At 38.3% G+C, this 25375-nt stretch overlaps 1 protein-coding gene across 2 annotated transcripts in view; it reads left to right on the top strand.

The window, feature by feature from the left end:
* The window catches only part of LOC127617534 (slit homolog 1 protein-like), a 117662-nt gene that overhangs the window by 88214 nt on the left and 4073 nt on the right, over positions 1 to 25375 (top strand). The window contains exons 16-34 of one of the 2 annotated variants that reach the window (XM_052089493.1): positions 1271 to 1415; positions 1522 to 1596; positions 1674 to 1817; positions 1926 to 2069; positions 3432 to 3598; positions 4005 to 4137; positions 10540 to 10608; positions 10745 to 10816; positions 10912 to 10983; positions 12194 to 12265; positions 13456 to 13619; positions 15650 to 15774; positions 15852 to 15949; positions 16565 to 16704; positions 16910 to 17003; positions 17321 to 17458; positions 19933 to 20161; positions 22663 to 22793; positions 22884 to 23038. In XM_052089493.1, coding sequence (XP_051945453.1) covers positions 1271 to 1415; positions 1522 to 1596; positions 1674 to 1817; positions 1926 to 2069; positions 3432 to 3598; positions 4005 to 4137; positions 10540 to 10608; positions 10745 to 10816; positions 10912 to 10983; positions 12194 to 12265; positions 13456 to 13619; positions 15650 to 15774; positions 15852 to 15949; positions 16565 to 16704; positions 16910 to 17003; positions 17321 to 17458; positions 19933 to 20161; positions 22663 to 22793; positions 22884 to 23038 — 2367 coding nt within the window. The remainder of the gene's footprint in view (positions 1 to 1270; positions 1416 to 1521; positions 1597 to 1673; positions 1818 to 1925; positions 2070 to 3431; positions 3599 to 4004; positions 4138 to 10539; positions 10609 to 10744; positions 10817 to 10911; positions 10984 to 12193; positions 12266 to 13455; positions 13620 to 15649; positions 15775 to 15851; positions 15950 to 16564; positions 16705 to 16909; positions 17004 to 17320; positions 17459 to 19932; positions 20162 to 22662; positions 22794 to 22883; positions 23039 to 25375) is intronic. The other variant, XM_052089495.1, reaches the window with a different exon arrangement.

The following is a 25375-nucleotide window of genomic DNA, read 5'->3' on the forward strand; positions in this document are numbered from 1 at the left end:
TGCATAACGCGGCGGCTCATTGTTGCTTATCATGGCCCATTTGGCACATTTCGCAGACGAACCACCGGCACGCTCGCTTCTCACGATGGCCATTACACCCCTGATTGGCCCAAAAGTGCGTCGGCCCACCGGGAAAATGCCCGAAAATGTTGATGTCACCGCTGGTTAGGACATGTTAAAAGATTCAAATGGCCGAGATTGCTTGTTGTCTTTTTCACATCTCCTGGATAAGAAGATACGCCACACATCAATTAATCAATAGATGAAATAGACACGTAGAGGAGCATTTTCTCCTTTTTCTCTGTGCTTTGGCTTATCTTGATTTGAAGCATATGTTTTGCTTTAAACACAAAGGTAAAAGCAATGATAAAAATAGATATATGTGAACACTCATTATTAGTGGGCAGAGCTGGGCGGAGGGTATTTTTTTATGTGTAATGTATCAATGACAACTCTTTCTCACTCTCTCTCTTTCTCTCTTGCTCTCTAAATTGGGACATACTGTATCATAGACTTCTAAAATAGAGCTTACTATAATTACTTTAAACTAGCCCTCACCCACATCCTAAACCCAAATGAAAACATTTTGTATTATTAGAATTTTAAAAATCATTATTTAATTGTTTTTTGGTTTGTTATTCCAAATGAGGACTTCAAAAAAAAAAAGGCCCCAAAGGGAAGTTTTGTCAGATTTGGCTAATTTTTGCATACAAAATTGTCCCAAAACTATACCAGATTCCTGTAGTGTGTAAACCTGTCATTTGGACAGTGCTCTCACTGATTCCAGAGCTGTTTCCAGGTGTGCTCTGATCTCTGATCAGCATGTTCGCTATCCTTTTCTGCATATCACAGCGCTGTTTTGTGGTCCGTTCTGCATAACGCGGCGGTTCATTGTTGCTTATCGCGGTCCATTCGGCACATTTCGCAGACGAACCACTGGCACTCTCGCTTCTCACGATGGTCGTTACACCCCTGAATGGCACAATAGTGCGTCGGCCCACCGGGAAAATGCCCGGTATGCCAGATTACCAGTCCAGCCCTGAGCTGTGAGCTGAGAACATTGGGGGTAGACACTTGATTCTCATAGACTGTACATGACCTTTAACTATTCAACATTCATTATATAACAGCCTTCTGCCACTGTGTTTGATATAAAGTCTTTTACCAGTTTCTTAATCAAGTCCCGTCACTCCAGTCTTCTGTTTGAGCAGTGCTTGATCCATGAGTATCTTTCTTTACTGTAAATCTTCATTGACTGTTTTTCCTGTAGGAACAGAAGACACCAGACTAAATAATGACTGTAATAATGACCCAGTCTGCCCAGCCAAATGCCGCTGTGAGTATAACGTGGTGGACTGCTCGAACCTGCGACTGAGCCGAATCCCTGATCACATCCCTGCGTCCACCACTGAACTGTAAGACTACATCACACACGGTTGTGTGACCAGACACTATCTACTCAAATAATAGATAGTAATGTTCTTTCCTCTCATTCTGCTATATGTTTCACTTTATTTTTAGTCGCCTCAACAATAACGAGATCACAAGTATTGAAGCAACGGGTGTATTCAAGACGCTTTCACACCTTAAGAAAATGTAAGTGCTGTTGTCAGATTTGTGTGAGCTGACATGATGGTTATAATGCTGTACTGAAGCTGTCATGTGACCTACAGAAACCTCAGCAACAATAAGATCTCTGAGATAGATGACAGAGCCTTTGAGGGGGCGTCTTCTGTCAACGAACTGCACCTGACGGCTAACCAGCTAGACTCAGTGCACGGTGCCATGTTCAGAGGTCTGGACGGCCTGCGGATGCTGTGAGCTTAACTTCAATCTAATACAAACTTCTGACCATACTATGAAATAAAAATTATCCGGATTAATCTTTGATTCTTCACAACCATTCTGTATTTATATATTTCTAGAATGCTGCGAAACAATCGTATCCGCTGCATTCACAACAACAGTTTCACTGGCTTACACAATGTCCGCCTGCTGTCCCTCTACGACAACATGTTGATGACCATCCATCCGGGAGCCTTCGACACGCTTCAGAGCCTCTCGACCCTGTATGAGCCAATATGCTGCTTTTTCTGACCATACATTAGCCGAAATCATAATAAAGAGTTTAGCTTGTTTTTGTAGAGACAGATGTTTCCTGTAAAATCTGGATTATTCAAGAAACAGAACTTCTCACTGTTTTTTTTAATAAACCTTGTAATAAATCACACAATCTAATAGAGCACAACTGTGCAAACCCACTTTTTCAGCCGTCTTAGTTCCGGAATTATTTTACACCATCATTTTTTCAATAGGGATTTAATTAAATCCTTCACAAAAGAGTTGTAAGCCACGAACCAAACCAACCAGCTCTGAGGTGAATCTAAACATTACAAAATTGAATTTGAAGCAAAAACTAATTTGAAATTCGAACAAAAACTAAAGTACAAGACTGTGTACTCGACGTATTTAATGAGGGAATGAACTTAAATTACAGGAAGCGTTGCAAATGATGTAATCAATTTAATATCGACGGAAGAGTATAAAAACCTATATATTGTAGTTTGAGAGTGTAGGGAGATCGACTCAATTGCGTCATTCACAGTATGTCATGGGAGTTGCAGTCGCTACAGAGCACCTTCAGCGCACATTGTTGGCTTTGATTCTATGATAGTTGGACGTTTCTCTTCAGGATCACGGGTAGTGTAGTTCTTCATCAGAGATTCTGCTATTAAAATACAATAAAAAAAAAAAAAGAAAAGTTAAAATCAAACTGATAGATTCAAAGGAACCATAAACCTTCAATTACCTTGAAACTTCATCTATGAATGGGAGTTTTAATACCAGAACCCGATTCTATTGAAACATAAATATACTATTTCTCTTTCAAAACTTTTTGGGGCCAACCCTGTCACGTTCAAAATATTTGAATGTCACAGGATTGAAGATCAGTGGAAAAATTGCAAATATCATCAAACTACTTAACTTAACCAATTCAAAGTCAGTACTTTTGTACTTTGTGCCGAGAAAATGTAATTAAAAAAAAATTTATGTTATTTTTCCTATACTACAGTTGAAATATTGGGCGTGATGAGGCCAGTATTAATGTAAATATTACGGAATTAAATACTGTAAAGATTGTTGGAGAAATGTCTGTTTGAACTATTCATCATATTAGTAGTAAGTCATGTAAACACACATGGCACACACATGTTGCCATTTTGTGTGAAGGACCAGGTACTTAAGCTATGTAATACACTTACAGTATTAACATCCAAACCACAGAATATGCTACGTGAAAAGCACACACTTCTTCAAAAGAAAACAAGCTATATTTATGTTCATTGAAATAGTTATTTGCTGTTTAGGACGAGTTTTGTTTGGCAAATATGGCTGAGGCTTATTCAAATCTTTTTTTGTGTGTGTGGAAGAAACCTTCTTGCCAACCCCTTCAACTGTAACTGTCAGCTGGCATGGCTGAGCAACTGGCTGAGGAATCGCAAGATCGTCACAGGAAACCCGCGCTGCCAGCAGCCAGCGTTCCTCAAGGAGATTCCCCTGCAGGACGTGGCATTACCTGATTTCCGCTGTGAAGAAGGTAAATGACTCTTATCAGTCACTGTGAACCAAAGAGAGTTAATTCAGATTCTAGTTATAGGCATTTTTGTCTTACTATCCAGATGACTGATGTTACAATTCTTTCTATTAGTCCTGGCTGGGTCTCTGCATTTTTCTCTCTGCCTTTTACTTGTTTTTCAGATCTAAACATCCTTCAATGTGTTCATCCCTGTATTCACTGCACCAACCCCATAATTACATCTGAATTTTTATCGTCATGCTTAGAGGCCCATTTAGAGCCAAACCAGCCACAGTCATCTATAGACTATATGAATCATCTTATCTCACCTGTTTCTCTCTCTGTTTCTTTCTTTACCTTAACATTCCTACACATTCCTAACATTCGCTCACGTTGCCATTACTCTGTTTGTATGTCCTGTGGGCAGGTCATGAGGAAGCGAGCTGTACTCCACCCATCCAGTGTCCCAGCGAGTGTACCTGTCTGGAGACAGTGGTGCGCTGTAGCAACAAACATCTGCAGGTCTTACCCAAAGGCATTCCTCGCAACATCACAGAGCTGTGAGTCTGGGTCACAACAAACCAGAACACAAATTATAGAAGTTCAGTCATGAAACTCTACATGTCACAAGCTGAGAGGTCGCATGGTATAAACTGATAGGTCTTTGACATGCAATCATCTTGTCTACTCACTTTATTAAACATATAAATTGCTAAGTTGTTTACAGATAAGCCATTTGTTCTCTGAAACCCTCCTCCTAACCCAGCACCAACTGTCTTGATGTTCGTCTGTATGAGTAATTATGCAGCAGCATGTCTTGCATGCTCAGGACAGTATTTCTGTGTTTGTTACTACTACAGAAGCAGCAGCATTGCAGCTCTATTGTGCTAACATCCTAAATTTAGTCAGTGTTTTCATGACTGAACTATTAAATCGTGTCCTAACCAGGTGTGACATGAAGTTTCCAGCTTTAAGTCATTTCTGGAGAACAAAAAACACTGACAAATTTTCTTGTATGTTTGTAGAGGTCACCGCTGGTTAGGACATGTTAAAAGATTCAAATGGCAGAGATTGCTTGTTGTCTTTTTCACATCTCCTGGATAAGAAGATACGCCACACATCAATTAATCAATAGATGAAATAGACACGTAGAGGAGCATTTTCTCCTTTTTCTCTGTGCTTTGGCTTATCTTGATTTGAAGCATATGTTTTGCTTTAAACACAAAGGTAAAAGCAATGATAAAAATAGATATATGTGAACACTCATTATTAGTGGGCAGAGCTGGGGGGAGGGTATTTTTTTATGTGTAATGTATCAATGACAACTCTTTCTCGCTCTCTCTCTCTTTCTCTAAATTGGGACATACTGTATCATAGACTTCTAAAATAGAGCTTACTATAATTACTTTAAACTAGCCCTCACCCACATCCTAAACCCAAATGAAAACATTTTGTATTATTAGAATTTTAAAAATCATTATTTAATTGTTTTTTGGTTTGTTATTCCAAATGAGGACTTCAAAAAAAAAAAAGGCCCCAAAGGGAAGTTTTGTCAGATTTGGCTAATTTTTGCATACAAAATTGTCCCAAAACTATACCAGATTCCTGTAGTGTGTAAACCTGTCATTTGGACAGTGCTCTCACTGATTCCAGAGCTGTTTCCAGGTGTGCTCTGATCTCATCCTGTCATTACCCCAAACATACCCCTTGACCAGGTGCTGAGAAGGGCTTTGTCACATTTGCCAAATGGCCAGCAGTATTTCACATATGCAGTGTTTTCGGTAACTCAATGATAGACAGAAAGTGATACAGAAGACACGATATTCTCCTTGAAACACACACACAGTTTGCACATACTCTGTTGCTATTTAGTAAGACCAGACATCTCACATCCCTCCTGGCAAATACAACTCTTTAAGGGATTCTGTCAACATTTACTCACCCTCTTGTTACAAACCTTAATGATTTTTGCTTTTCTTTCATCGTGACCACAAACAAAGGATGTTTTTCCTTTAACATAAAATCTTAATATGATTTAACTAAGTGAACTGTCCCTTCCCGGGCACTGTAGGTTTAAGGGTTGGAATTTGAGGGTAGAGTTAATAAGTCCAACAGTTCACTGTATTACACTGTAAAAAATTCACCCGTAAATTTACAGTAAAATACTGGCAGCTGTGGTTCCAGCCCTTTACCGTAATTTTACGGTTTCAACAATGCTGTTATTTTACAGTAAAATACTGGCAGCTGGTTCCAGCCCTTTACCGTAATTTTACGGTTTCAACAATGCTGTAATTTTACAGTAAAATACTGGCAGCTGTGGTTCCAGCCATTTACTGTAATTTTACGGTTTCAACAATGCTGTAATTTCACAGTAAAGTACTGGCAGCTGTGGTTCCAGCCATTTACCGTAATTCTACAGTTTTTAATTTTATGGCTGTGCTTCACAAAGTACTGGCAGTAATGGTTCCAGCTATAATTCTATGGTATAAAAAGTTAGAATATAAATACTGTTTTATATTTACTCTATTGTCCGATATCTATTAACATCCCTATATTTACTCAATGGAAAAAATGAAGAAAATATACATTATGGTACAGTATTGTTTGCCATTTATTTAAAACAGCTAACAAGTTTTAACAATACATTAACAGTTAAGGGAAAAAAGTCACAGAAAATACATTGTAAAATGTGAGGAAACAGTAGGCAAACAAAGAAACCTTACATTCAACATGTCACATCAGCATCCAGGCAAGAGAGGAATTCTGAGTCTGAGAGGAAAATATTAAGGAACCAATGGATGAAAAATCCTTGACAGAGGCAAAAAACAGCCAAAAGATCTGGCCTGAGAGGACAAGAGATCCAATGGGTGAAAAAACTGTAGGAAGAGGCAAAAAACAGCCAACACGTCCCACCTCAGCTTTTGAAACATCTGGCCTGAGAGGAAATCCCGATCTGAGAGGACAAGAGAACCAATTGGTGAAAAACGTAGGAAGAGGCAAAAAACTGGCAAAACGTCCCACATCAGCTTTTAACACATCTGGTCTGAGAGGAAATCCAGATCTGAGAGGAAAGAAAATCTTAGTGGTAAAATAAATCACATGACAAAAACTAGTGATCAAATATTCTACGAACACTTTTAAAAGAGACATAAAATGATCATGTTACATAACTAATTTTAGAGATTATCTATACTTTACTAAACACATCTCATTAAACATTCACAGTGCGTCAGTATGTGAATTTCTTGTTACTTAATGACCCACAAATGTTTTTTTGTTTTGTAATAGTTGTTCATGATTCGCTTGTTTGTTCTGAGCAGTTAAACTGTCCACTGTTCTTCAGAATAAAATAATCCCCCTGGCAAAGAACATTGGGCAGTTTAACTGCTCAGATCAAACAAGGTACTCATGAACAACTATCACAAAACAAAAACAACATTTGTGGTTCATAGAGGTAACAATGTAGTCACTCACAAAATGTCCATTTTTATTAAACTGCACTGAGAGTGTGGCTAATGGGATGTTTAGTAAAGTCATGAAAGATTATAATTGTTTGTGTAGCTAGCTTAAACACTTTGTTTGTCTATAGATGTGACTGATGAAGACATTTTATGACCAATTAATGCAGAAAATCATCCAATTCCAAAGGGTTCAGATACTTTCTTACCACTGAATATGAATGCAGTTAAGAGGTGTTGATTCTTTTAGGAAGCTGCAAAATGTGAGTGTCAGTGGGCATTTAAGTTTAGTTACCTAGACGAAGTTCCATTCGAAATCGATGAGGTTCTTCAGGAGAGAAGCAACTTTGGGATTGACAGTGGCAGACTTCTTGCTGACAAGTTTTCCAGTCTTCTTTGAAACCACCTTGCCTCTGCAGGTCTTCGTACCTCTTTCAGGGTTTATCCCAACGAATCGTCTAAGGGTAATAAAAAAACACACATTAAAAAAGAAAACTTACAAAATCGACCTTTTATCAATTTAAATATTGGATTAAATATAAATAATTAACCAATTTAAAGGGTACTATAAAAGGTGATAAAATACCTTTGAATGAATTCGAGGTGCCACATGCCTCCTCTGGATACTTAAGATTGAAGACGTAGAACATTGCAAACATGGTTGCTATTGCAGTCAGGAATCTTGGTTGTATGCCCTCACAAACAACACGACTCTCTAGGGTAATCATCCAGCGTTCAGTACAGTTCTCTGCCCTCCCTGAAATGAATTTTATTTTTATTTTAAATAGCAGTTAACACAATATTCTAATTGTTCTGATTATTTACTCATTCTAAGGCCATCCAAAGAGTGTATGACTTTTTCTTTATCAGAACACTGTGGCGAGTGGGACAAGGTCGAGGGACGTGAGAGAATGTCACAAAGACCGTTCATCATCAACATGATTATTGTCGAGTGACACCTGCGCGACGCACCGGTCTCAGTATATCACACAGAGGAGTGGAAGCATTAAAGGAGTAGCAACGACAATGGAGATCGAGAGAGGAACAGGCCTGATTTTATGTTTGGTTTTGTTTCTGTTTTATGTGGCCAGCAGTCGTCCGTGAGGGGCTGCTGGCTTTTACTTTCATTTTTGTATTGGTTTATTTATTTAGTAAAATATTTGAATGTTTGCTGGTTCCGCCTTCTTCCCATAACAAAACCCAACATAAAATCAGGCCTGTTCCTCTCTCGATCTCCATTGTCGTTGCTACTCCTTTAATGCTTCCACTCCTCTGTGTGAGATATGAGACTGGTGCGTCACGCAGGTGTCACTCATCAGTAATCACGCCACCGGTCTCGCGTCGTTCTCTCACGTACCTCAACCTCGTCCTACTAGCCACATACACAAATACATTCTTTAAAGAAATTAGAGCTCTGTGTATGTATGCAACAAGTCCCATCCTTTTGACAATCCAAACAGCATATTAAGGCATCATTACAGTAATCCACAACTTTCCCGTCCATCATTTCATGTTTTCTAAGGTAAAATGATACATGTTGGTAAGAAACAAATCCATTATTAATATTAAATTATTAACTGTCCTGTTCAATCAAAACACAAATAATTTGTGGCGCTGTGTCAGATCACTCGCATCAGTTCACTTGCATCGTATAAATCTGTAAAACAGCAGATATCATTCTAAAAATCTTGCTGTGTTCTAGTGAAAAAGAAAGTCAAATACTTCTTTGATGGCCTGAGGGTGAGTAAAATATCACATAATTTTTATTTTTGAATGAACCTTTCTTTCAAAAGTACTGCCTTTGCAACCAATCATTTATCCCATCTGCACTAGTTATGACATACCACATAGAGACGAGGGCTGGCAGGTAGATGTGGCATCTTCTCTACATCAGCTGCAGTCGCAGAAACCTGAAAGAGAACAAAAAAATTAGAATGATATATAAATAAATAAATTTGATAAAATGAAACAAAAGATTTTAAAAACACTCACATCTGCATGTAATATCAGGCCACTTTCACTCTCATTGAAATGTCTTAAACCAAGCAAAGAAATTCGACGTCGAGCACGGAGAACAGTTGAGAACTGTCTGTCTTCAAAACGTGTTTCAGCCGAAAAGTCGAGAATATCCGCCTCGTCTTTCAAAAATAACCTCTTTGACTTTTTAATAGTATGAAAGTTACACGTGAATCTCACAAAAAACAGGTACAAGTTACTCGCACCACTAAATCGAAAAATATATAGGCCTAACAATATAAATATCTATTTTGCTTTGGGAATTTGAACAGCTTTACAAGATTATTTGCATGGAAACTAAACAAATTGACCACTAACTTTTAATTATTATAATGGATCTGGATATTTCAAGTAGTTTTGTATTTATTCTCCATCTTATGTGCATGATATTATGCGAATAACATTAATGCATCGGTAAGATTCAGCATCGTGTAACTTAACATAACTGAATCAGAAATTCATGTAAATCGAGTTAAGGGTACTAAAAATGAAAGCCACACTAATTTCTAAATGGTAACTTAACTTTAATCAAGCAAATAGTTCGCCGTGATGGAGCTCAGAGAACATTCATTAGCAGGCGATATGCCTCAACCGTTGAGAGCTCTGTCTATAAAACGCGATTCAGCGCTCAGTAAAAGCTCAATCAAAAATACCTCTTGAAAAAGGCGATTGTACAGGTTGAGAGAAACATAACATAATAACAGTAAAGAAATAAACTTACCTTGAACAGTGTCCTTCTTTAAGATCGTCTAGATGAGTGTTGCGAAACAATTCTGTTAATTTGACTGCTTTCTGTTCGAAAATAGACTGCGTTGAAGATGCCCCACCCCCACGTGCTATTTTTTACAGTCCAAGACTGTTTTTTTCCAGAAACAAACGGGTTTACACATAAATGCTGTAAATTTACGACAAGTAATTAATTTATGGAACATAGACTGTAAATTTACAGGATTAAACTGTTTATTGAAATAACAGTATTTTACTGTTGGAATTTCACTGTATTTTTACAGCAATTTTTAACAGTGTACATAATTTACAACTAAAAACAACTTGTTTACAACTAGCTTTTGGCACCCCTCTGTGGACATTTCACCCGGAAACTGACACTTGACTAAACGTTCAACAACACTTCCACCTTCAGCCACTGGGGGCAATAGTTTGAATTTCAGTAAGCACAGATCGAATTCAGCTGAAGAACTTTCAACCTACTGCTGCCAAATTCACAGTGAGACCAGTCTGGTCTAATTTTGAATTTTGGTCTTTTCCACACACAAAGTTTCAAAAAACTAATAAGATAATAAGTATATAGCCTAATGCTCATGTCTACTATTTTTAGGAAATTTTTGGAGCTTGGTCAGTATAGACCAGTGGCAGGTCACTTTGATCAAGCCGGAATTGTCTATTGTATAGATTAGACAGTGTGGTATGCTCTAATATAATGTCATAAAGCAAATAAGAGAAAGGCATTAAAGTGATTCGTGTCTGCAGGTACCTGGATGGAAACCAGTTCAGCATTGTGCCAAAGGAGCTTTTCACCTTCAAAAATCTGCAGCTGATGTATGTCTATACATTAATTGAGAAGTTTTTGCTTTCCTTCTTATACTCTTAAGTTGTTAACTTGTTTTTTTAATGACATGCAATTTTAGTTGTCCATTGTGAACTGATTTGATTGTCTCATATGTATTTGTTTCAGAGATCTGAGTAACAACAAAATCAGCACCTTGACTAATTCATCGTTTGCCAACATGAGTCAACTTACTACCTTGTATGACTTGAACAATAATAATCTTGTAAACTATTGTCCAAACGAAGCTGTAAAAATCTGTCTCATCTGAGCAACTGTCTGTTTTTGTCCTGCAGGATTCTGAGCTATAATGCTCTTCGTTGTATCCCAACTCTTGCCTTCGGGGGTCTTCGATCTCTCCGTTTGCTGTATGTATGTTTTTGTCTCTATCTATGCCACACTGTTTTGAATGAAAAAACACTAAGAACTATTACTAAGGAGGACTAACAGTCCCTTGGCATGCTGGCTGGGAAGTCAGAAAATGGCAAATATTTATTATGCACAGATCTTTTCAAAGATTCGTCTATGTCATGTATATATCCAGAAATGAGGTCTGTAGTAGATTATTTGCTCATTTTCAAGTCAAAATTTAAATGTAACAAAAAAGATGCTGACCACTTCAATAAACATTTGACATATACTGTAATTTGGTAACTTTATCCATACATTTTCCACTGTCGGTCCTGTGCTTTTGTAAATCAGTGGATAGATCCATGGATCAGCAATTATTTGTGGACTTTGACTTGTGGTATCATTTTCACTTTGTCTACGAGGGGTTCAGGGTTATATTCTGCCCTAATATAGCATTTCATCATTTGTTTGTATTTTGCTTTGTTATTTTACTGGAACGTAGTGAGGGTTACTGAAAAAAACTGAGCAACAAGAGTGTACATCTGTGTGCACAAAACAGAGTTTCTTTATTGTTAACCAAATGTGTTCAGAGCCCTATTGTTTTACAGCTGTCTTGTCACCTATGCATCAGGACAGCATTCTCGGTTGTTTGAGAGTTCAGTCCATTAGTAACGCAACACCAGCGTCCTTTAATTCCGCAGGAGCTCCCTGCCAAACCTGCAGAATGAAAATAGATAAACCCGACCGAAATAATGAAGCAGGTGTCCAACAAGACATTCAATTGTGTCAAATGAGAATGATTTCCAAAAGGATGAGAATTAACGGAAACTGTGCAATTACAAGTTATAATGAAATGAAATGATTCAATTGCATTAGAAATGAACAGATTTAATCATGCTGAACTTTAATTCTGTCAGAAGGCCGTCCTTATCTGATTAATTCATTGGCATCTTGTGTAAAAATGTCCTAGCCATTGTTTTTTTTATTTTTTATGAATTATTATTCACCCCGACTATTTTCCACATTTGAGACCGTATGAACACATCTTTTATTGACAACACATTACAGTTGGTCGTAACACAACATCTTTGTACAGCCTCACTGTTGTTGCATACAAATGGACTGATATGTCCTTAACTACAGTGTCTTCATAATATGTTGGCCATTAAGACTGAAGATGTTTTCTTGGATTTAGTTGATGGGTTGTCACTCTTGTGTCATTCCAAGGTCTCTGCATGGTAATGACATCTCAGAGCTTCCTGACGGGATCTTCAATGATGCTGCTTCACTGTCACATCTGTGAGTAATCAAAACACTTTCCAAACAGATGCACAAAAACAGTCATTCTCATACACAACTTCAATACAATATATGTGCTCTCGAGATACTTCCAATTGACAAATTTGAGTTACACTCATAATATTGCACACATGAACAGAGACACAGCCGTAGACTAAATCAGCTCAGTCTGTTATGTCTGCTTTGCCTTCAAGCTACAATTGTAGAGCCAGACAGCGGTAAACACACATAACTACATACACATTGTTCAAGTGTCTTGCCAGGGTTCATGTGCTGGTTGGTCAGTCTGCTGTCTGTCTTCAGACCCATTTAACACATTCATGTGTTGTTATTTGTGGCTGTTCTGTGTGAGCTTTAGACAGTGCATGTAACCTGATGCATTCAAACAGACACACAACTGTGTTTCCTATTATACAATTACAACAGACAGTTCTGTCTCTAAAATCTGGCTAAATGAGCAACATTTGAAGCTGGTTAAAAACAGACACATAACGTGAACACGGCATGATCTTATTTTGCAATGACCTTATTGTGGTTTTAATATTACTATGTAATCATTGTGTAACGTTAGTGATTTTTCAACACTGTTAAACTTCACCAAAAAATATATGTCACAGAATTTGTCTATTATCTATATCTCAAATATTAAATATTAATAAAAAACAGCTGATTCCCATTTAAGCTGAAGACCTATCCAGCAGTTTTGCTTTATCAATTCATTTTCCATCATTCAAAAAGGCATCCTTTTGATGTCATATGGATGGATCAGGCATGCCAAGAGATTCTTCTCTGGTGAGGACATACAGTGTGATATATGTGTTGACTAGAATTGCTGTTTCCATATCTGTGCCAATATGAATGTGTACAGTTTGATATGTTGTATGGACACTTTTTTTTTCATGTTACAGATCTTTTAAATTAATCAATTTAAATTTGTATTGTATGTTGGAGTTACCATATGCAAAAAGATAATTAAGGCACACTAAAACATAACATTTGTACATTGACACTGTCATGACACTGTAGTACACTGCAAGGTCTAGAGCGCCATCTAGCAGTCATGGAGTGATGCATCATATGCATGAGGAGCTTGTTCCTGAGCCAAGTTCAAATACAACTCATTTGGATGAAGAATTCAAGTCAGTAGTGGTTCAGGCTGATTTAACTGGAACATATTTGATTGTTGTCAGGGCGATTGGGGCAAACCCTTTATACTGTGATTGCCGACTACGTTGGCTCTCTGATTGGGTGAAAACTGGTTATAAGGAGCCTGGCATTGCTCGCTGTGTTGGCCCACATGGCATGGAGGGCAAATTACTGCTAACCACCCCTGCCAAGAGGTTTGAATGTCAAGGTAAGATGGTTTGTATGTGCTAAATGCATAGTTTAAAGACTTTAAAGGTGCCACCACACTACTGACAACAGTTTTTTTTATAGGAACAGTTCACCCAAAAAATTTAATTCTATCATTATTTACTCACCCTCATGTCATTTTAAACCCAGGTATGCTTCATTCGCTGGTTTCAATTTCAGCAGTTAATAGCGACTGTAAAGCAAGGCACCACCAATTGTCATAAAAGTAGCACATGTGACTTGTGCGTCATATTCCAAGCCTTCAAAGGCAATCATTTATTATTTCCTGTAAACAGAGAACAAATCAAATATGAGGACATGACAATAACATCAAACCTTATTGGTGTCTCGTGACCAAAGTTTATGGTCATGTGTGATTGTATGCTTTCAGGAGACTTGGAATATCACGCACAAATCACATGGACTACATTTCTGATGCTTTTGAGGCTTTTTTAAGCTTTAAAATGAGTCACTATCAACTGCTATTGTGTTGAAATCAGCGAAAGGGAACATCCTTTAAATATCTCCTTTGTGTTCCACAGAAGAAAGAAAGTCATATGGGTTTGGAATGACATGAGAGCGAGTAAATGATGACAGAATAGTCATTTTTGGGTGAACTAATCTTTTACACATTATCTAGGTAATGACTGATGTGTTGGTTAAATTAAATACACCGATCAGTCACAACATTAAAACCACCTGCCTAATAATGTGTAGGTCCAGAAATACTCAAACCAGCCCATCTGGCACAACAATCATTCATGCAGATCTAATCAGCCAATCGTGTGAAAGCAGTGCAGTGAATAAAATCATGCATATACGTGTCAGGAGCTTCAGTTAATGTTCACGTCAACCATCAGAATGGGGAAAAATGTGCTCTCAGTGATTTGAACTGTGGCATGATTGTTGGTGCTAGATGGGCTGGTTTGAATATTTCTGTGATTTTCACTCATAACATTCTCTAGAATTTACTCAGAATGGTGCCAAAATAAGAATATAATCTCTGAATGCTATTCTAATGGCACTTTTCCACTGCACGTTACGGTTCGACTCGCCTCAACTCTACTCACTTTACTTTTCTGAGCTTGCATTTCCACTGCAGTTTAGTGCCCCTCAATGTGGGTGGGATTATAGGCTGATCGTCATAGTTGCGCCGCCTCTACTGCTGTGACTTCATCTTAAACACGACACAAACTGACCTAAAGAATAACACAACCGCTAGCCCCTTGTGCTGCATAAAGCAGTGTGATTTTACACAAGTGTAACAATTAAATTGTCCTGGTTGTTTTAGAAGCAAGCTTCCAGTAGCTGGTCAACTAAATAAAGTGAAGCTTTCAAGCAGAATATAGAGTTAACATAACAAAACATACAGTCTAGGCACTCTCCCTCCAATTGCTCGCCGGTTTAAATAGCGTCCATTTGGTCGAACCACTTCCACTTTTCCTTGTTGGATCTGTAGTCCACATTTCTTTTACTTTTCCTTACACTGTTGGTAGGTCCAGTGGTAGCCGTGTGCGGCCATCAGCTGAGCTTTTTTCACGATTCGAAAGTCGCGTGAACAAATTATACTGTTATCGCTGTTACTAACTTTAAAACTAGCGGGTCGATGTTGCGTGTCGGAAATCCAGTGACGCTGGTAGTGATGATTCTCCCTGACGATCACTGAGTGATCTGCAGGATTTTGACGTCACATTTAGTATCTGCTCGGCTCGCTTGGAACCTCGACCGAGGTGGTACTAAAAGATAAGGAAGCAGGTACTATCCACAGTGGAAAACCTCAAAAAAGCGAGCAGAGTCGAGTTGTACCGCGCAGTGGAAAAGCCCTTTAAGATGTGTGTTGGCTCTGTTTTGGCAGCACAAGGGGGATCTACACAATATTATGCATGTGATTTAATGTTGTAGGTGATCGTTGTAGGTATTTTCTGTTGTATAAGATGTGTGTTCTTGTATTTTTTGTGAATTATATCTGAGGGACTTTCTGGAGAATTGGAGATGCTCATGAAATGTTAAGGGTTGTGCTTGTGTGTGCAGGTGAGGCAGACACTGCTATACTAGCAAAGTGTAATCCATGCATGTCTAATCCCTGTTTGAACCATGGCACCTGTGTGACACATCAGGCAGAAGGCTACAGCTGCAGCTGTTTAGAGAGTTATAAGGTGAGCGCACGCAACACATGATCAGTGTAAACATGGACGAACAGAAATTAAACATATGCTTTTGCTGTTACGTGCAGGGCAAGAACTGTGAAACAGTGCTGAACGCTTGTGTCAGTGAGCCCTGTAAGAATGGAGGAACATGTCACATGTCTGAAGAAGAGTATGAAGGCTATAGGTAAGTGTGCTTTAGTAATACCCTGGAGATACATTTTCCTTGTCATTTGAAATATTAAACATTATGAAATTAAAGACGTGTGGTGACAGTTCAGATATGCAACTTTATTCATATATTGATGAATCTAACTCATATCAAGAAATGTCTGGGGCATATGTCAACCAAAACTCAAAAGACAAAAATAAGATATTGTAAAGAAAAACTTTATATAGAAAATAAAGCATATTTTTGAATGTGACACAACCTCATTGTTTAAATTGTAAAGTACAATTATAAGTGTACATCATGGTAGTATTTGCTGTACTGAATATAATGTGTGCTAAATTTTATAAAAAATTATAATAATTGTATCAGGACAGGAGGATTTTCATTACTGTATCACAGTACTGAATATCATTTGGGGAAATGTGCTTGATTATCATAGAAATAGCATCACAATGTATTGCATCTTAATTTTCCTTAAATTAGATTTAATTTTCCTAATGCATAATAGAATAGATTTTCCATCTATTGATTCTGCTTAAATATGACCTGTACATTTCTTCTTGAGGTACACTCATATAATAATTAGAAGGCTTGATCCCTATTTAAAACTATAAATGTGTGTTTTGTTAGCTGTGCCTGTGCTGCAGGCTTTGAAGGTCCCACATGTGAGACAGACGTTGATGAGTGTAAAGATAACGAATGTCAGAATGGAGCGACCTGCATAGATGGCCTCAACAATTACACCTGTTTATGTGCCCCTTTTTACACAGGTACTTCTGGAACTCCTCACTGTTCACATATATTTGTTGTTTTGTTAAAGAAGTTGGACATACCTTTCATCTTGGACACTTGTATAAACTTGTATTGCTATTAAACCGTGCTACTTTTTTTCACTGCTTGTGTGTGTGTGTGTGTGTGTGTGTGTGTGTGTGTGTGTGTGTGTGTGTGTGTGTGTGTGTGTGTGTGTGTGTGTAGGGGAGATGTGTGAGGAGATGGAGGACATGTGTGCTCCTGGCCGCAGTCCCTGCAAACATCAGTCTACCTGCTTTGTCACAGTCACTGGCCCAAAGTAACTTTTTCATCTTTACCCTAGTAATCTAGTTTATGGCCTTTCATTAACTAAAACATCTTTGACTCTGGATCACGATAGCTTTTCAATGAGCTCCATAATAGTTGCTTACAATGGTTTCTTTTTAACGGTATGCCTGATGTGCCTTAAGCCTTTACTCACTTGGTCATAACAGCCGTTTACTCATGGAGACCCAGGTTCGAGTCCAGCCTGGGTCCTGTTAGATCCCATACCCCCTCTCTCGCCACCACTTTCCTGTCTGCTTCTATTGTCTTGTAAAAAAAGATATATCATAAAAAAATGTGTGCCTGCTGTAGGTGTATCTGCGCACCTGGTTACGTGGGTGATGACTGCAGCGTGAACTATGATGACTGTAAGGAACATAGGTGCCAGAACGGGGCAGAGTGTGTGGATGAGGTCAATGAATATTCCTGCGTTTGCTCAAAGGGCTATAGGTTAGTTCTACAGAAAATACAACATCATCTCTTGACATTTTCTTTACATTTTAATATCTGTGGAATTAATCCCACATCATCAACTGTGCTTAATTTATTGAACATCACTGTTGTCAGGCATTTGTTTGCAGCTGGACTGTATTTGCTACACACTGCTTCATTATGCACCTTATGACTCGCTGAACAAGTTTCCTCCCTGATACTCTAAATCACAGAATGTTTAATATTTTACAGTTAGTGTAGAAATAACTCTGTATGCATTGGGCCATCCAAAACTTTCCTAGGCACCTTAGCACACTTGTGTTCAGAGGCATTGCTGTTCCTTCCCATGTAAGCTGATGGTGTGTGTGGGCCATGTCAAATCCTCATAGAAATGAACTACAAAGTACTTAAACTGATGAGGGACTGTAGATCCTTGCCTCTCTCCACTTCAGGGAGAATGTACAAGACCTCTCAACTTTGTTTTTGCTGTAGACATGAGATGTAGACAAAACTTGTTTATAGTCAAGTCAAGTCAAGTGGTTTTTATTGTTGTTTCAACCATATACAGTTAGTACAGTACTCAGCAAAACGAGACAACGTTCCTCCAGGACCATGGTGCTACATAAAAACAACAAAGGACCAACATAGGACCACATGAGACTACACAACGAAATAAAATACCTATATAAACTACCTATATATACCTATATAAAGTGCACGTGCAAACATGTGCAAAAAGTACGGGACAGTACAACAAATTTCTGACAATGAACAGGACAATAGACAGTGCAGCGCCGACCAGTACTCAGTAGTGCAAAAAGATGACAGTTTCTAAAAATGTAAACATAACATACTATGAGATAATGTTCTATGCACATAGCAGTTATTGAGGTAGCAGACAGTTATAAAGTGACAGTAATTAAAGTGCAACTCAGGACACGTGTGTGTCAAACCAGTCTCTGAGTATTGAGGAGTCTGATGGCTTGGGGGAAGAAGCTGTTACACAGTCTGGCGGTATCATGCTTCGGTACCTCTTGCCAGACGGGAGGAGGGTAAAGAGTTTGTGTGAGGGGTGTGTGGGGTCGTCCACAATGCTGGTTGCTTTGCGGATACAGTGTTTTTTGTAAATGTCTTTGATGGAGGGAAGAGAGACCCCAATTATACTGGAAGAACTTTCTATTTGAAGAGGGGGAAGAATATTAGGATTCATCAAGGTGTGCATAATGGATATGTGTGCTGTAATACCATCTAACAGAAACTTTTCACTCCCACAGAAGAGCCTCAGCTTTCTCTAATGGCGCTACTCCTTTTGAACACTTCATTGGTACACTGAAATAGAGAGCAGGTGTGACTGATTCTTGAGTCTTGTTTACATGGCCTGTGACAGTGCTTTTTAATCCTGCTCATAGAGGATTCTTCATGCTATGAAACTCATGTTACTCATGTGAGATTCATGTTAACACAACCCATGGTAGTTTCTGTAGCAGAAGGGTTACTATTTTGACCAGAGGTAGCAATCCTGCTCCTGCAGAGCTTCCTTCCTGCAGAGTTTAGATCCAAGCATAATCAAACCCACATGAACCAGCTTATCATGGTCTTCAAGATTACTTGACAATTACAGGCATGTAATTACATGACAGTTACTCTGCAGGAAGGAATTTCTCCAGGGGCAAGATTCCCGAAAATGTTCTTAAGAACTTCAAGAAATTCAATCTACTTTTATCATGCTAATCAGTTAGCATGCCAATATCATGCTATTCTAGCTTAGAATGCTAATTGGTTAAAATACAGAATACCCTATGGTTAGCATACTAAGTATTAGCCTTGGTGGTACTCCGAAGTGGTAAGAATGTCCAGCCAAATCTTGTTGACCTGGTTCTTAATTCTTACTTAACGCTTACTTCTGTACAACCTGGTGTTGCCCTAGGCCAGTGCGTTTTAATCCTGGTCCCTGAGGATGTCCTTCCCTGACACACCTGATACTACTGATGTCACATTACATACTACTACATTGATAGAATTCTCCATCTCCTGAATGGGGTGTGTCATATAATGGAAGTGATGTTGGGGGTCCTTCAAGATATCATCCAGATCAGAGACAACCCTGCTCCTGGGGCCAGATTCACAAAACTATCCCTATAATAGGGCTGACCAAAAATATGGTACACACGACAACTACAGCTGTTCAGAACTTAACCCTATAACCACGTATGGGCTTCCTTTTAGTTTTTCATATATATTGTATATCAGTACAATTTTACTTGATTGTCAGTGCGTTTATCTACTACTGTGCTTCAAGCTGTACGGGAGGACATTTCCATAACAATTTGCAAGGTGCACTGTGTGATGTTGCCTTGCCTCTTTTACACTTTTGTCATTAACAAACACCAGTTTAATACAGTCTCTTAAAGACACACTTGAGCAAAGGAACATGCATGCAATCAGGTTTGATATGATCAAAGCTGGCCTTACCTACAATATTCTGTGTGCAGTGGACAGCTTTGTGAAGTGCCATCTACTCCACTCTCTGCCTGTGATCTGGCTGACTGTCAAAACAAAGCACCCTGTGTGGAGTGGGGTGGCCATCCACTGTGTCAGTGCCTGGCAGGATTTGGTGGGCCACGATGCGAAAAGTTGGTCAGTGTCAATTTTGTGGACAGAGATTCATACCTGCTGCTCAGTGACCTGAAGAACTGGCCTCATGCCAACATCACTCTACAGGTATTCACTAAAGCTCAAACTTAATTGTTCAATTGTAATTATACAGCATTTTCAGACCACAAATACACTGTAAAAAAAACATCCTGTAAAAAAAACGTAAACTACTGGCAGCTATGTTTGCCAGCATTATACTGTAAAAATACGGTTTGTTACCATTCTTGAAATTAACAGCAAGTTATTGTTTTTGACAGCTACAATATACAACTGCAATTTAGCTGCATAATGCTGTTAAATTACTTACTGTCTACTATTGTTGAAATGAACAGATATGTTCCCAGCATGCACTGCGGCATGAAGAATTTACTTAGATTTTTTTACTATTTGCTGGTTAATTTTGATGTTGTTTTTGTTGCAGTCTAAGATACTTGTATTATGTAAAAGTATGTTTCTTAATTGTCACCATTGTTGCGTTTTGTATGCCGAGAGTTGATATCTGTGTGTGTCTTGTTAACAACTTCTGTTATTCTGTAAGTTCATCAAAAACATCAAACACTCATTTTGTTGATATAATTTTGCTGAAATATCCTTTACTGTTTTTGCTTTTATGTGTAATGCATCACTATTGACACATTTAATGCCGTTTACGAGCTAGGATCAGATATTCAGTCTGACCTTAAATTTTGTCTTCCAACTATCACAGTGCATCAATTCGTGTTTTACTTAAACACAAATGCACTGGCCGGAAGAACATAAAATAATAATAAAGAAGGTCTGAGGTGCCAGCTCAAGAGAACACTAATCGCCATAATGGTGACTTCAAACAAAACACAACTATTGATAACAAAACAACAACACTAATTCAACTAAGACTTCTATTAAGTCAGAATAAAAACTTTTGTACATGTTGCCCCAATGCATTTCCAAAGCATGAATTGCATGAATTCAAGCGCAAAGGCTTATGGGTATGTCACCATTATAACCCACAATGCAGTGCTATGCTGTTATTTTACTGTGTGCAGGTTGTTGTTGTTTTATCATAAAAAATACACTTTTCAATCTTGGCAAAACTGTACATTTAATATGTACATTGCTTCAAAGGTTGATTTTTTTTTTAGTTGACTTCTTATTAGACAGACAAGTGAAAGCTGATGTGAGATGATAAAGAACAGAGGAGTTGGTCAGAAGCATCATGATATATATTTATATATTTGTTTCAAAATGTCACTATAGCTTTAACCAAGATGATATCACGATTTTAAATGTTCATTTTCCCCTAATGCCTTGCATAGAACAGCTATTTACTGTAAAACTAGTCACTTCACAGTGAGCCTGCTCTTGATCTCCCAGAATGCAACATTTTTAACAGCAAACTACTGTATTTAAGAATCACAGTAGATTGCTGTAGGAATTTGGCTGTAAATTTACAGTAATTTTTACAGTGTACAGTACATACAATGCATAGCTCCCAGTAAACAGAACTAGTGTAGTAAGATTAAAGCAGACAGAGGGAATTTGAGCATATGTCTGGGTAAACAGACTACTCCAGCCAAAGAAAAGTGTGTCTGAGTGCTGCATTTTGATAGGAATGCTATTCCAAAGCCACATAAGAAATGCCTAAAACCAGTCTAGTGGATTTAACTATTCTTGGTGCAATCATAAGACAAGGGTTTTGGGAATTTAGCAGGCATGGGGTTTTTATAGGCAGATGCTGTTTGTACCCTGATGCAAATAATGGTAGATGCTTTTTACAGCCCAGTGCAAATAGTGACAAATGTTATTGGCACAATAACCCTAGTAAATGTAATATTTAATAATAACATACAGTATATGTGCATCACTTGTGTGTGTTTATTTAGAGTCCCACAGACATACTACACCTACCCCATAGTCAAACCCTAACCTTCCTTTGCAAAAATTAACCATGGTTTTACTACAGCAACCATAGTATCATAATGGTATTTTGTAGTACAATCATAGTAACCACATAATTAAATATGGTTACAATATTAATGCCATATTACTGTAGTGAAACCAATGGCATAACCACTATGGTTTCCATGATTACTACAATATTGCTATAGTTAAATTACCTTTATATAATTTTGAATATATTATTGTAAGTAGTATTAAAGAAAATATTAAGAGTGGAAAACAAGGGGAAAAGGAATGGGACAAAGGTGGAATCGAACCTGGGTTGCCAACACGAAAAGGGACATTTGCACTGGCATTGTGCCCCATGCCACTGCAGCGACACTTACAATGCAGTTTGTTGTATATTTCTGTGGTTTCACCAGACTATTGTGGTGTAAATAGCCACGCTGTGTGGCAGGTGCTATTTACACCTGAGTTTTTAGAAGGGGCTTAATAAATACCTGTTTGGATGTTCTAAGGGCCTGCCTTAAACACACAGAGGAGTACCTCTTTTAATAGTTTGGAATGAATAGGATCAAGAATACAAGTAGATTTTAAAGCAGCACTGAGTTCACAAACATTACTATGCAAACTACTCTTGTAATAAAAATATAAAGATGAGGGGTTTTTGTGTATGTGTCTGTCCTCAGGTGTCCACCGCAGAAGACAATGGCATTCTTCTGTACAATGGAGACAATGATCACATTGCAGTGGAGCTTCATGAAGGTCATGTTAAAGTCAGCTATGACCCTGGAAGCCAACCAGGTCATGCAATCTACAGGTGAGATTAAGTGTTTTGTGTTGTTGCAGGGACTGAAAGATTCATGTTCTTGCAGCAGTCAATTACCTTTAATGTTTGTTCCCCACACAGTACTGAGACCATCAATGATGGGCAGTTCCACACTGTAGAACTGGTGACCTTTAACCAGATGGTGAACCTTTCCATAGATGGTGGCATGCCAACAACCATGGACAGCTTTGGCCAAGTGCAATCCTTGAGGAGGGAGGCTCCATTATACGTGGGGGGTAAGCGTACACCATAGATATCTGCCTTCATCAAAGGCTCTCTAAGGGGGGTTTGCACACCTGGCTCATTTGGAGCATCTGTTTCAGACCTGGTACATTTCTTCATTCGTTTAGGCATTGACGTATCCGCACCAAATCAATCGGTCTGAGACCATGTTGATGAGGTAGTCTCTGTGCTATTTAATAAAGGACTCTTGAATGGTTCGCTTTCATTTCGGTTTTCATGAGATCTTTGCAAGTTAGCTAATGAAATAATAGTAACTTAAATGTTTCATGTGTATTTATTTGGCCTCTGCTTCACGTAGGGGTTCATTTTCTGATAACAACCCACTGACTGAACATTATCCCTTACATAACCAAGAGCATTTCTGATAGATCTTTGGAGAGGAAATCTGTATGTCACATACATCCTAGTGACAGATAATATTTATTTGTAAAGCACCTTCTAATTGGAATGCGCATCCTGTATCATGTGGTGGTCTTTTGCATAACCGGGATATAAATGTGAACCTGCTGACAGATTTTTACTGGTATATCATTTAACCGTTAGATCAATGCATGAGCTAAATCCCTGAACAGCGCACAAACATTCTGACCAATGAGGGGATAATGTACTCATTTGTGACATTTAGTAACAGTTTTGGTCCATTTTGAAATGTTGCCTTGTGAAAGCAAACCAAACCATGAAGAAAATGCAACCTTGTAACAATTTTAGCCCCTGTTTCAGAACAAATCTGGTCTGAAAACGCTGTCAATCACCAACATGCACCCATGAACCCAAATGGTTCCATTTCTCATGCATTGTTTGCTGGAATTACCATTCCCACTTTGGATATCCATATCTCCATCAGATATCCACATATTATATCTACATGTACTCCAATAAACTTGTTTTGGCCTCCATAAAGTAGAACCAGGGTTCTATAGTACACATTTTGCCTTATAATGCATCAGTGTTGGTTCCAAATATCTGTTTATATTATTATTCTGTAATTAAATTTTGTCTCACATCACACAATCCATTTGTTAAAGAATTAATTTCAAGCTGCATACATGGATACGTATTAATGGCATTGTTAATGAAGGTTTAACTTTGCATACTATTGTAGCGAATCAGCTCTATGAAATATTAATAATCAATCGTAACTTGTTATAATCGATTATGAATATTTGGATCAGTTAATCGGGTTAACTTGATGTAGCTACATTAACATTACAACCAAATACTCGGTTCATCCCGTGAACACTCAATATTGGTTATTAATTAATTAATTAAAAGAAATGTACATTTCCGGGGCATGGGAAATGTCTTTCTTACTAAGTATTAAGAGCAAGTAGTCAAAATCTATGATTAGTGACTTTAGATATGAGCTTGAGACACAGACAACCTTACGTGTGACATGAACAAGACTTTATTAACTAGACTAAACATTTAAACTACTCTAACATACATATACATACATGCATACAGTTTACCAAGGGAAAGAGGGCTGAAGCAGAATACAGGAAGGCAAGAAGTTATAGCATTGTTTGAAGTTCAGCAGATCAACAGCCTGAGCAAACCATCATATTAGTTCTGACACGCCCTTTTTAGAAAGGGGTAAGGATACTTAATGTATCAAATAATGAGACTAAGTTTGATACTTGCATGTCCCATTTGAATTAAACTGTCCTGATGCAATTTGTTGAGGCTCCAGTTGATCTTTGATGATGTTGTCTTGATGAGAGAGAACCAGTGGGAGTCAGAGGATCTTTGGTGAATGGAAAGACAAGGCCGTAGCCTGGCGCACGCTTGGGAGTCCTTGGGGGCCTTCTAGTTCAGCATCATCTTCATTAGGACTTCTCAGGAAGGACCAAGAGAGTAAGAGAGCACGAGGCTCAGAGAGCTAAGAGAGGGCTAAGAGGACCAGGAAGCAAGAGGACAAGAAGCAAGAGAGAGAGAAGGGCCGGTGTGGATGCAATTTATAACCTTAGAAAGCGTGTCCCACCTCTCATTGGCTCCGACCAATAAGAAGGGTGGAAGTTCCAGGCGGGAATTTGGTTTATTGCTCTTTGTTCTAAGGGTGCTCATTGCATGTGCACCCTGGAGAGGTGGTAGCCGATGAAGAAACTAGGAAATATTCTTGTAATACTAATATGTTGTTGTTATCGACATATCATGTACACAGTCATTTCGATCTTCAAAATACCAAGTTATAGAGACCAAATATGCCACACATATGATTTCGGTTAACCATAGTATGCAAAGTCTGAAACATTAACCCATTAGAGTTTGCAAGAAAACATAGACCAAACAACATAAAGGAAAATCATGAGATGGAACAATAGATACATGTC

This window comes from Xyrauchen texanus, chromosome 24 (genome assembly GCF_025860055.1).
Source record: "Xyrauchen texanus isolate HMW12.3.18 chromosome 24, RBS_HiC_50CHRs, whole genome shotgun sequence".
In the NCBI taxonomy this organism is placed as follows: Eukaryota; Metazoa; Chordata; class Actinopteri; order Cypriniformes; family Catostomidae; genus Xyrauchen; species Xyrauchen texanus.